Genomic DNA, 13,035 nt, shown 5'->3' on the forward strand with positions numbered 1-13,035 from the left:
TGATGGAGGTGTCTGAAATATTTGAACATTTGAAGAGTTTTTCACAGTCCTAGAAAATGCAGTACCCTGCAAGAAGAATGGCATATTCTAGGAGTCCTGAACTCTTTAGATGTAGATGAGCTGATGTGTTTTGATGTGTTGCTTGGAAGCAGGTGTTTAAGCCTCAGGCCTCCTGCATGTTTATGATTTTTTGGTTTGTTTGTTTTTATGTTTTCAGCATAGGCAGAATAACTCCTTTTGGAGCTGCTTATCATAGAATTGTAGAATGGCTTGGGCTGAAAGGGACCTTAACAACTAGTTAGTTCCACACCCCCTGACATGGGCAGGGGCACCTCACTCTAGACCAGATAGTCTGGTGAAGCAACCAGGACTAGATCAGTCTTCCCTGTTTGTTCCCACCCTACAGAGGAATTCTGGGTGTCACCGACATGTTTTATGAAAAATCCTTTCCTTAGGATTTCTCCCCTCCTGAGAAACTGAGAGGCCTCAGGAACAAACTGTAAACAATTCTTATCTGCTGCTGTGGAATGCAACAGGGGGAATCTCTGATTGGCCTCGTCAGGCTGTTTCCAATTAAGAGCCAACCACAGTTCACCTGTCCGGCCGGTCTCGGTCTGGGAGAAGACCTTTGTTTTCGATTCTTTTTCTATTCTTAGCTTAGCCTTGTAGTGAAATCCTTTCCTCTATTCTTTTAGTATAGTTTTAATATATTATCTATCATATAATAATAAATCAAGCCTTCTGATACATGGAGTCAACTTTCTCGTCTCTTCCCTCATCCTGAGACCCCTGTGAACGAGACAACATTCTGGGTCACTTGAAAGCCCTATGCACTGACTCTTGGTTAGCAATTTATAGTGATGCTAAGGCAAGTTACTTCTTTATATTCACATTTTTCCTTTGTATGTTCCAGAGACCTACATAAATACATTCCCTGGACTAAAATTCCAGCACAGACACCACAATTCTTGCCTTGAAAAGACACAGCTTTGTCTTTTCACATATATTTCAAAGACTTTGTTCCAAAAACTCATATATTGTGCTGACTTCTGTTTTTAAAGCTTATACTGAAAAAAAAAAGAGTTCAAGTGACATGGTAATTTGCCTCTTTGAGAGATCATGATTTCACCTGATCTAGCATTAAATGGCTAAATGGAGCTCCATTCTAGTGTAAGCCCCAAATGAAACTCATGAGTTATGATTGTAACTCAATTAACTATATCAAATCAACCAGAACTGTTTCACATTTTCAGTTTAATTTGTTGTCCTTTAGTAATTTTGCTTTTAATCCCTGTGGAAAAGAACTTGGTGGACTTTGCAGAACTTTCTATATTGAGTTCTTACAAGCATCATCATTTAAAATAGGCTTTTTATTCCTTGCTCTCTGCAATTACAAATCTAATTAATTCTATTTCTATATCCTTCTGCTGTAGTCAAAGTAATAAAGGTATGGTAACAGAAAATGCTGAGCTTCCCATTGATCTTTTTCAGGGAGATCCTGGGGCTAACAGTAATGTTTCTGGCCCTAAGGGTGAAAAAGGAAACCTAGCATCACAGGTAAGCAAGCTGTTTTATTTTGTGGAGAGAGGATTTGCATAATGGCTAATTTCTACCGGCTGCCCAGTGACCAAGGAGGTTTTTGTTTGTCTGCTACACAGAAAGCTTTAGGAACTGCTTGATACAAGAAAAAGAAGAAAAAAATATTAAAATGTTTACAAAGACTATGGAAATATTCTCACAATGTAAAGCTAATGGAAAACATGGATATAGTATAAATATGTTATTCTTCCAAAAATTTACATCAGTAGCCTGAAAGGCTTCCAGTAATGGGTTGTAAGGATACTGTTAAAAATTGTGCTGGGAAAAATGCACAGAGTATCAACAGGCTATACTCATTTTGTTATGGAGCTGCTATTGCCTCAGAGTGGTGGGTAAACTCCATTTTGATCTGTAAATAGAAGAAAATCTGGGGTATATAATAGAAGGGCTGGGATATGTCCTTATATAGTGATATTTGAGTTTTTAAGAGGTGTTTTAGCAAAACTGTGAGGAAAGAAGCGTTAAAGAAAAGCACAGCTTGCATTACCATTGCAATTTGTTTGGAAAGAATAAACAAAGCTGATAAGCAGTTGGACAGTAGCAAAAAATGATGGTGAATGAAATCTTAAGAGGATGGCAAACGTGAGAAAAATCCACTGATTCAGAAGTCTGTTTCTCTCTGAACAAGTAGGATTTTATGCATACATGTATGTCTGTGCAGAGTGTGCTGAAAGCAGTAGAAAAACTTGGAGGGTTGCTTTTGGAAGAATAATTGCGTTTTGATGATACTTTGGAAGCAAATCTCATCTTAAGTAGCCCAATTGAAAGGCTGAAGTCAACAAAAATGATTTCACAGAAGCCTTGAGTTAGTATAGGCTGTTAGTAACTGGAAATCCAAAACAGACATGATCTGTCCAGTTTATAACTTTTGAGTATAAATGATTTGTAAAAAGCAAGAATCAACTTTAGTACGACACTACTGATTGCAGTGAAAATACTTAGAAGAAGAAACAAAGAAGGAGTGTATAGAGAAGAATGTGCATGTACAAGAAAAAGGAAAGAGTGTTTAAAGAGCTTGGTCATTACTTTGTTTTGCAGGGAGACCCAGGCCCACAAGGACTCCAAGGAGAGAAGGGTGATGCTGGCCTAGATGTAAGAATAGCAATCAATATGGGGTGGAAATAACTGATAAAAGACACAGTGGGGTTCCCATCAAGAAAACCCATTTTTGTCTTCTTCCACTTGTCATTCTTGTCTTATCCCACCCTTCAAAGGATATCCCACCCTGCAAGGAGAGGGAAGAAAAATCTTCTAAAGCTTTGAAATAAACATATTTGGTTTCAGATCTAGTAGCTTATATATATTGCAATGTGTTTTCTTTTCTTTAAAATCAGGAATTTGCATTCCTATTAATTCCAGATCTGATTCATGTGAAGTCACAAACCTTAAACTCAATTTCTTTTTCGAAGAGCCTTAAATGCTTCACGATTCCACTCTAGATGAACCTATCTGTTCTTTTTGCCCATGACTACAAGTTTTCTATGTCTGCTCAAGCATATAGATAGACTCACTGGCAGCTGAGCTGCTCCTTTTTTGTTCACTGTAGACTGGAAATTGTGAAGGTCCCTCTTCTAGTTTGTCAGCATTGTGCCTAATGCCAAAGTCTGGCATGATCACTCCTCAATCAGGCTGCAAAAACATCCTAAAGGTTTAGCAGTAATATTCACAAGAGATGCTGAGCAGTGTGCAGCAGGAAGTGATGCAAACCTCTAGGCTCACAGGGGGAGAAGAGGGCTTTTGTTCTCTTTCTTTTAGCCAAAGGGCATTTGACTGGGAAGATGTTTTCCAGAATTTTGTTGACATGTCTTTTCTCTGCACTCATTAAATATCTAAACTATTTTTTATTTTTTAAAAGACTTACTGGTGTAAGAATTTCTGTCCCAAATCCTCCCTTTTCTTTTAACCTTTTTTTTTTTAAACTTTAAATCTTTATGTGAAAATAATCTCTGCTTTCTTTAAGCTGTATTTGGTTTTATTGTATGTATAATATGTTTTATGATAAACTGCTGTTTCACATATTGCTCAGTATTCTGGATGTAATCTCTCGTGCCACTCCTTCCTAGGGTGCAGCAGGTCGAAGAGGCCCTCCAGGTATAAAGGTGAGCGGCTGACACTGCTGCTACCTATTTATATGCAGCTACATGTCCAGCCTGAGTGTTTGCTCCTCTTAAGGGAAAAATTTAATCGTGAGCCAAGACACAAGTGTTTAACAATCAAAAGTCTATTTCAAGCCAAGGCAGCTTTTGAATCTCAGGTGGGTGTAGTAGACACCCTCCTGACTTGAAGGATTTAGAATTGGAAGGGATAAAAGGACAGTTAATATAAAAGAACAGTTACTTTTACTATTAGGGCAAGTATAGGAAGGTAGTTAGAGAAAAGACTGTCACTAAAGATGACAGGAATGAGAAGTCAGGCTGCAAAGTCTGACAGTTTATTCCTCCTTTGCTGCATGCACAGAGAGATATGCTTGATACACACGTGCAGCACAGATAAAGGTAGGGCAAGTTCTACACAATGCTTTGCTCAAAATAAACAGTGTTAACTGCTGCTCTGACAATTGGCTCAAACATATAACATAATCAAGAATTTGGGAATAATTTCCCAAGTCAACATCTAGAAGAATACAGGATGTACAGAATAGGTCAAATGCACTGCATGATGTCTCATCATTCCAGGAAGATCCTCTGGTAGAAAAATCTCTCGTGTAATTGAGAGATGACAAAATCTCTCTCATTGTTAGGTGGTAGCCCTGGTTTTCCTAGAATTATACCCTATAGAGTCACAATGAAAGAAAACTTTCCTGAGATCTACTTAGTAAAGACATCACTGCAATTCTCTTAAATGAGGTTCTTGGAAAAGAAAACTTGTTTGTTCCAGGGCATGAATTACAAAATACAGCTATCAAAGCAAATCTAAAAGCAGCAATATTCAAGGGTGGGTTAGTGCAAATAAAAATTAAATTCTAGATATTCTCAAGTATAGGTTACATGATTGCTCTAGAAAACCTTGCTTTAGCACAAGTGGTTCACATTTGACCCAATCTCTTTGCTAAGTTGCTAATCCTGATAAGGAAGATGATATATGCCATGATACGGCCTTCCCCTCTTCGTGCATATAAACCCAAGGAAATGTTACAATTTTGTGTACAACATTGTCAGTACCAATAGTGTGGAATATATATTGAAATTCTGCTGTGTGTTGGAGTCTGGGGAATGAGTAGAGTTGCAGCTTCTGAATGAAAGTGCCAACCAGCATTTTGAGTAGGTCACGTATAAAATGTTAATAAATAATAGCAGGAATAACCATAGTGATGCAATATAGAACATAAATTTTAGTGAAGGAAAAGGACTGTCTTTTATGGCAATAATATTTCTTCAGCAGCACAGTGTTTGATTTGTCTCTCATTTCTGGGCTTCCTACCCCTCTCCTGTTGAGAGGTTTTGCTATATCTTTAGTACTTTTTTTCCCCTGTGTGGCAGCCAGGTAAACAGATTTTTTACACTTAGAATTATTTAAATTAATATTTCACTGGGAAATGTCAATCAGAAGGGAGAGTCCTGCAAGTTCCCTAAACTACAGTCTGGTCACTTCCCAGGTTTTTGCAATACACATGTATGCTGTGTGCCAATGCCCTTGTCCCCACCTGGTTTCTGAAAGCCCCAGTTTGGATTTCACTTTGAGAAAACAAAATTTTCCCTGAGGCATTGCAGATGGGAATAGACTGGAAGATTTTAATTCTATCTGCCAGCAAGGAGAAAGCACCAGGATCAGCATAACTTGAAAGAATATGAGCATTTTGCAGTTGTTTCCTATTTCTATCTCAGAAATTCTTTGTAGGGTTTATGAAGACATTTTAGATTAAAATATTAAAGAATATTCATCAAGTCTGCCTCTTAATTATTCCAGTCCTTGCTTGATCACTCAGAAATCCATTTCTTGGGTAATTAGGAAAATTGGTGCTTTTTTTTTTTCTTTTCCCTCTTGGATGGCAGCTGATATCTCATGAATTTTTGCATTATTCTGTCACCTACCAACAAAAAGAAATAGTCCAACTAAGCTATGGTTGGTAACAGGACCAAAACTGAAGTCAGTAAAAATGGATCTTTACTATATCTCGGTTGTATTAACAAGCAAAAGAACCTTATCTGGTTAGAAAATAAGAATGTTCAACTTGTTTAGTAAATTCACAGAGTACAGAGTTAGTTGAGCTTTTTCAACTAATTGCACCTTTGTTGAGACAACCCTCATCATCTCCATGGAAGCCCCTTCAGCCAGTGATGCAGTCATGGTTTTGTAATGGCAGGGAACAAGAGAAATTACTGAATCTCACAGCAACAACAAACTTTCAAACTGTTTTCATTCAAGTACTTGATGATCAGCTTTGACTTCTAAAAGCATGTAAAAAACCATTTGTCTGGGTCAGTGAGCATTGAAAGGTAGGTACCAATCAATGATCAAGCAAGTTATGTAGATATCACTGAAAAGCTGTAAAAAGTAAATGACAAAGAGAATTGCACACTTCTATCTTCCACATACCCTGGAGAAGCAAAATGGAACAGTAAACCCTGCAATACAACAGTGGCATCCATCCTTGAGTGAGATTGTGGGTGTTGTGTCTATCCACTGAGATCTCTTTCATGGCAGGGTGTTACAAAGCTGCCACAGGGCATAGCTCTATCAGCAGAAGTTATGAGAGCTTCACTGGGAAGCTCTCCTGGTGTCCCTGGGCCAGGAAGCAGATCTATTTTGTCTTGATGTTTGTGAGGTCTTCAAGGGCCCTTCTGTGGACCACAGTATCCTGCTTTGTAAGGAAATTAGATATGGCCAGTCCCTCTGGAGGAGGAAGGTTTTGTGCTGAAATGGGATAAAGAAAAATCCCTCTTCCAGGTAGATAAGAGGGATATTGGTGGTGACGTACTCAGAGATGAATAATCAAGTTAGAGACAGTGAGCCAGAATTCACCCAACTAACACAACAGGACTTGTTTTAGGTTCAGCTGTTAATAAAAGGCACTGAAATAACACCCTCATCAACAAAGTAATTAACTTCTCTCGCAATCAGCATGAACATGCTGCTGTTTACCATATCCTAAAAAGGACTCCTTCCAGGACTTGCAGTTCGAATTTTCTGTGATAAAAGGAGGCTAATTTTTTCAAATAGTTAAAATAACATAAAGAAGCACAGCTAGCCATTCTTTACAGTCAGAAGTAGTCAGCAGGCAGAAGGAATAGGTGTGATGTGGTATCAGAGAGGTATTTGTCACAGACAAGTACAACACTGCAATCTGTGTGATGGAAATAAAGCAAAATAGTGAAGAGAAAAAGGAGATTCACTCTAGAGGAAGGCAAGAGAGAGGAAAAGGCAGGGGAGAAAAAAGGAAAACCACTTTTCTGGGTTTTGATTCAAAGTAAATTCAAGTGACTGAAAACTTTAAATTGGTTTTGAATTTTAGCAGAATGTGTCTAAGATATGTATCCATTTTTATTATAGTCAAAATTATTTTTGTGGAAATGTATTTCTACATGATGTTTTTACATCTTTCCACATCATATACTTGCTGATGTTCCATTTTACAGTGTTCTTACTCTGGCTATAAATTAACATTCTTTTTTGCTTTCGGCTTTTTTTTTTTCTATTGTTATCTTTTGTTTCATTCATATGGTGCAGAATGAAATTTCAGCCTTTTAAATTCATTTTTCCTGAGAAGATTCTTTCCAGAACCACTTGTTTCCCAAGAATCTTCAGACATATGTTTATGATTTCTCCAGCAAAAGGGGGTCTACAAGGCCTGTAATATCTTGATGCTAATTGTAATCATTTTACTCAATCCAGAAGTCAGTGATTATTTCTTATGGACATCAGCTAAACTGAGTCATCTTCAGATGGCAGCTTTATGGAGATGGGAGCAGGAATTTTTTTTTCCATCATCAAGGCAGATTTGACTTGCCTCACTGAATAACCAGAGTGAAAGATGGGGAGTAAAAAGGGCTCTAATTCTAGTGTGATTATGAAGTCATGATTCCCCCCTAGAGCCATTCCCCATGGATCAGGGTAAAGAGGATCTGGCCTTTTCGCCTGGCTTTATGACTTCTGGTCTCCACAGTAGACAAAGGTAATGCACAAATATTGCTGAGCTATGGTGTAAATGTATTCAGCAAAATAAAACTGACCTCTTCTGCTTCAGTTCCTTTATTCATCACACCCCCCCAAGAAACCAAAGAAAAGCTACTCCTCTGCTTTTTATATGAGTTTTCTTCAATAGGAATTTGAAGCTGTTTGAAAAATGTTTGAGAGCATTGAAAAGCATTCTATCAACTGATACTCTGTACAGATGCTAAATTATTATCTTTTGATGTACAAATGAGAGATACTAATTTGTCTGTGTTCACTGTTGTTTTCTTGGGTTTTGTTCTGCAGGGTGAGCAAGGAGATCTGGGAGAAACAGGTTACTCAGGAGAAACTGGTTTTCCAGGCCCACAGGTAACTAATAGAACTTCTGAGTTGTTTTTATGTTAGTTATGGAGAAAATAAATTTTCTGCCTTGATGTTTTGTTTGTATTTTGGAAAGCTTTGCTAACTTCAACTAATGAATATTATAAGTAAGACTCCTTCTTGGCAAATCTTTTCTGTAAACCTAAGGAATTAAATCTGGCAAGTTACACAGGTGCAACTTCTAGTGAAATTAAAAGAGGAGCATGAGTAGCAAAAATAAGTAATTTAGCCAACACATCTCCAACTTACGTGATATTATCAAGCAGATATTGTCAAAATTAATTCATTAGAAATTGCCAACAATAAATACATAAAACCTATTGCATTGACAAAACCAGTGAGAAAGCATTGTGTTTAAAAAATTTGATAGGTGGAGTAATTTTGAACAGAATTATTGTGATAGACTTCTTCGGTGCTTGAGTTTAATGCCTTGCTCTAACTTTTAAAGATGTTAAAGTTTAAAGATGCTTTTAACTTACATTTTAGGATGGAGAAAGCATGCCTGGTTGATATTAGACTGCTTATAGCTCCCTTGGTATCCTTAGACACCTCAGTGGGTCTCTGAATCAGACTGTCAGGCCATCTCAGGTGCTTCAAAGAGGCAAATCCTTATAACAAAACTGCAAGAAGTTTCACCTCTGGGATTCTGGTCATTGCAGCAACATGATTGTCGTTGAAGGGCTGTTAACATTGAACTGACTTTTTGTTTCAATGTCTTCTTTACATCAGGGCCCAAGAGGACCACAAGGGATCAGAGGACCTCCCGGACCACAAGGCATGCCAGGCCCTCTGGTTAGCTTTAAATAATATATTCCATCTGTAACCTTCAGGGCATTTCATTATCAGTGTTGATATTGTTCTTATAAAGAGTTTTCAAAAAACTTATAAAAAGTAGAAACAGGGATTTTTGGTGTAATACTTAAGAAAACTGATTTGCAGTCTCATATGGTAAAATAACAGCCTTGAAAATAAATTTAGGTGTGTGAATTGCAAGTGCTAGGGTGTGATGAGGTTGTAACTATCTGCTGAACTTCTCACTTTTGTGATGCTGTTGATTTTGGAGATGCTTGTCCTGGAATTACACCATTGTAACTCAGGACTGAATGTCCTGTGCTGTCAGCCTTGATCATCTGTTTCTGTCAACTAATGATGCTCATGCTTACATAGCCAATTATATATATAGACTAATATTTTTTGCACATATTCACTAGTTATCTATGTAGATTGAAAATAACATTTATGTCGTACTTGATAACATTTTGAGAATTTTATGGCAGTTGTACAGATGACAGGACATAAGTAGAATGATAGCTTGACCAGTAGCTCTTACTTGTGGTCCGCAAAAGCCCAATATTTTTACTGATTCTATAGTAATTTCAAGTGCCAATGAATCCTTGAATGCAGTGAGCCCTTAATTTTTTTCACTGTGCACATTTTAACTGTTGCTTCTTATTACAGGGTAGTCTGGGAATGCCTGGTTCACCTGGCTCAGTTGGAAAGTTAGGTGTAAGAGGAGCAAAGGTAAAGATTTTCAAATTGCAGCAATCTAACGGTGTCATTCATTCAAGACTGACAAAGAAGCATGGACTAACAAAGAGTTCAGTGCTGTGAAACATGTGCAGAATGTAATGTTTTTAAGATATTTTTCACTTGCATGGCAGGACAAGTGATGTGCTTAATGTAATCTTACACATATCAGAACTATACTAAGTTTTTAGTATTGCCATGATCACTGTTGTTAAATGCTCATGTGGTAATGGTTCTAAATGGGACCTGCCTTCTCACAAAATGGAGCAGAAATAAGGCAGTGTTGACCCTTGTGGTTTTTTTATGATTCCTAGAGTCTGTCCAGTCCATTGAAAATACTCACCAGTGAATCGTAGAATGTCTCATCTTGGAAGGGATCCATGAGGATCAAGCCCAAGTCCTTGCTTCTTGTATGACTACCTAAAACTAAACCATAAAGAGGATCATTCAGATGCTGCTTGAAGTCTGACAGGGTTTGTGCCATGACCACTTTTCTGGGGAGCCTGTTCCAGTGACCAACACTGGATCAGTGACTTCACCCTTAGGTGAAGAACTGTTTCCTAACGTCCAATCTGACCTTCCCAGTTCAAAGAACCATAGCTGCTTATTTTAACTTTGTTTTTCTAAAGATTCCAAACCAAGGAATCAGAGGACCAGGAACTTTTGCTGTTATGGTATCTATTTTGGAGAAATGCACATGTTGAGAAGAACTGAATAAACATGAAGGCAAACAGAAAGGCTTATACTAACAGGTTGTTATAACTGGAGTTCACTTATAATAAATGTTATCCTTAACTTACCTTTCCTTTATGTATGTTGATATGTGAGATTTTATTTAATAAAAATAACTCGTTTTAGGTGCTGTTGCATATTTGAATCTAAAAATCACAAATAGCAGCCATCTAAGCCTTTCCATCTCTTTCAAGGGTTGTAACTTTAGTGACAGAGAGGTATCAGAAGGTCAAAGTGCTGCCATGGAAAGAATCACTGTGGGAAAACAGATATTAAAACAGTGACTAACATTGGGAAGATATATGGGAATTTCCATCATACATTCCATTTTGTCACTCTGGTTTTGTGCTGTTTAATATTAGGGACTTTGTTACAAAAAATGTTCAGTTAGAAAGTGAAAACAAAAATGGAACTGAAGAAAAAAAACCCTGAAAGAGGGCTAAGAGCACAGTGCAGACAGCCTGCTTGAGAAATGTCATTTGCTATCAACAGGTGCTTCAGGCTGATAGACTTCCAGGATATGTCCTGCTACCATTAATATAATTTTTTCCGAACCCCACTTTTTTTTTTTTAATTTGTAATTTTTTATTACAATGGGAGCTTTATTGAACTTTGAGGTTCAACTGCATGAATGCTCAGCATATTCTGATTTACCAAGTCCTTTCCAGTTCTACCATGTGGAGCAGTCCATGAAACATGGTCTGTAATGGAATACTTTTGCCCAGTATCAAGTAGTCTATCAAATGTATAGGCACACTTCAGTTTAACAGGCAGGTTTCCGTTTCAGAAAGAAGAATTCTTCTGAATGAGGCAAATTAATGGCTTTTGTGTTTCAATTATAACAGGGTGAACCTGGTGACCCTGGAGAGAAGGGCTTAGCTGGGCCCCCTGGACAGAGAGGCATTCCTGTGAGTTTTCTGCTCTAATTCAGGACCCCTGTATTTTAATGCCTATCTATCTGAATCAGTAATGCCCATTCCCTTCTATTTTCTCTATTTGATACAATTAAAATTATTTCACTTTTGGTTCTCAGTTTCCTTATAGACACCAGATTTCTTGTGGGCTAGAGACAGTATGTTTCCCCTCAAATTCTTTAGAAGAGAGAAAGTATGTAAAAGGTAGGGCACACAGCAGAAAGGAACTATGATCTCTATCCTTCTTTTTCCTCTACAGTTTTTGCCATTGTTTTCTAATGTTTTTAGACTGTGTTTTGATAGCTTGTCCAACTTCATCGGTCTTAGTAGCTTCGGCAAGTCACTGTAATGGGACAATCCTAATTCCAAAATGAAATTGGATAAAAACCTAATCCTCGATTAAAAGCTAACTCATAGTATATTTAACCTACACAGGGCATGGATGGCAGAGATGTCTATGGTGCTGAAGGAAGCAAGGGAGCAAAGGTATGTGCTTCAAGTCAGAGAGTCTCTCAGACTCCATTCTACTGTGTTACCAAACATGATCATCCATATTTGATTAAAAAGAAATGCAAGATATGCAAAGTGCATTTCTAATCTTATCTAATCAAAGTGCATTTCTAATCTCATCCTGAGCCTCTCATTTCAGTGAGAGGCTCAGGATTACCACAGTCCTTGTGTGACATTCTTCTGTAGCATATTCTTTTGAGGACCACTCACTCCTACACTTTCCCTGTTGTGTGTATATATATATGTGGAGGATTGTACTTGCAGAGCACAGTACTTGCTTTTCACTTCAGCCTGCCTGACTGAACATTGCTATGGGCAAGTGTTGGTGGGCTGGCCACTGTGGGCTCTTTTAATTTTTCTTGTTTCGGAGGAGGTATTCTCTAACTACCAAGGTAGGGGTGATACTCTCCAAATATCCTCACTGTTTTCATGTGAATTTTTTTCCTTGTGTTCCTACTGTCAGCTATAAGATCTGAGGATTAACCTCTGGATTGTTAAGAAACTCTTATAACTCCCTTCACAGTGCTGATAAAAAAAAGTAATGAAATGCCTTCCTCTCTAAAATTGTACAAGAATTCAGCTAAATTAAAAAGTATACAGAAAGTATGAGGTCAAAATCATGGTACCAGTGGATCAGTCCATGTGCAAAGTGGTCAGGACATTGGAAACAGCTGCAGCTCTCCTTTCAAAGAGTTTGTGCAATATTGCAACACTAGTCCTTTCTTGTTGCATGTGAAACAAAAAGGGTCCAGTGAATCTCACTGGTAGGCTCATCTGTTTCACTCTCCCTTTCTGTGAGAGAATCAGAGTGCTGCAGAAAACTGCAGAAAAGATATGAAAGGCTTTCTAGGAGCCTCTCCAATAGATGAACTCTTTTTTCTTAAATGGCTTTTTGGTAAAGTGGCTCTTGATACTTCTTATTTTCTAATCTCTTTTCTTACCTTCTTAGCTCTAACAATTTTCTTCGATGGCAGGGTTTCATAGGTTACACACATGTTATATGCAAGAGGACAAGGAAATATATAAGTAGCATGAATTCCAATGTTTAGAAAAGATACACTTCACTTCTGATTGGTTTTTGTGAGAGTTTGCCTTTTTCTCATGGAGGAACAAAGAACACACTAGAAACTGAAGTAACTGAAAACAGTTGATGAATTGACTTAGAGTAAGCCAAGGAAATATCATGGTATCATTGTTTAATCTGGGTGGTATAAATTTTTGAAACTACATTCAAACACTGAGTTCTTAATCTGAATTCACA

General features: G+C 37.7%; 1 protein-coding gene across 1 annotated transcript in view; it reads left to right on the forward strand.

Annotated features, from left to right (window-relative positions):
* Positions 1 to 13,035, forward strand: part of LOC103813165 (collagen alpha-4(VI) chain) — a 36,076-nt gene that overhangs the window by 18,925 nt on the left and 4,116 nt on the right. The window contains exons 14-21 of the mRNA XM_050971004.1: positions 1,492 to 1,557; positions 2,638 to 2,691; positions 3,663 to 3,698; positions 8,017 to 8,079; positions 8,821 to 8,883; positions 9,550 to 9,612; positions 11,196 to 11,258; positions 11,700 to 11,750. Coding sequence (XP_050826961.1) covers positions 1,492 to 1,557; positions 2,638 to 2,691; positions 3,663 to 3,698; positions 8,017 to 8,079; positions 8,821 to 8,883; positions 9,550 to 9,612; positions 11,196 to 11,258; positions 11,700 to 11,750 — 459 coding nt within the window. The remainder of the gene's footprint in view (positions 1 to 1,491; positions 1,558 to 2,637; positions 2,692 to 3,662; positions 3,699 to 8,016; positions 8,080 to 8,820; positions 8,884 to 9,549; positions 9,613 to 11,195; positions 11,259 to 11,699; positions 11,751 to 13,035) is intronic.

The sequence above is a fragment of the Serinus canaria genome, chromosome 2 (assembly GCF_022539315.1).
Source record: "Serinus canaria isolate serCan28SL12 chromosome 2, serCan2020, whole genome shotgun sequence".
Taxonomy (NCBI): Eukaryota; Metazoa; Chordata; class Aves; order Passeriformes; family Fringillidae; genus Serinus; species Serinus canaria.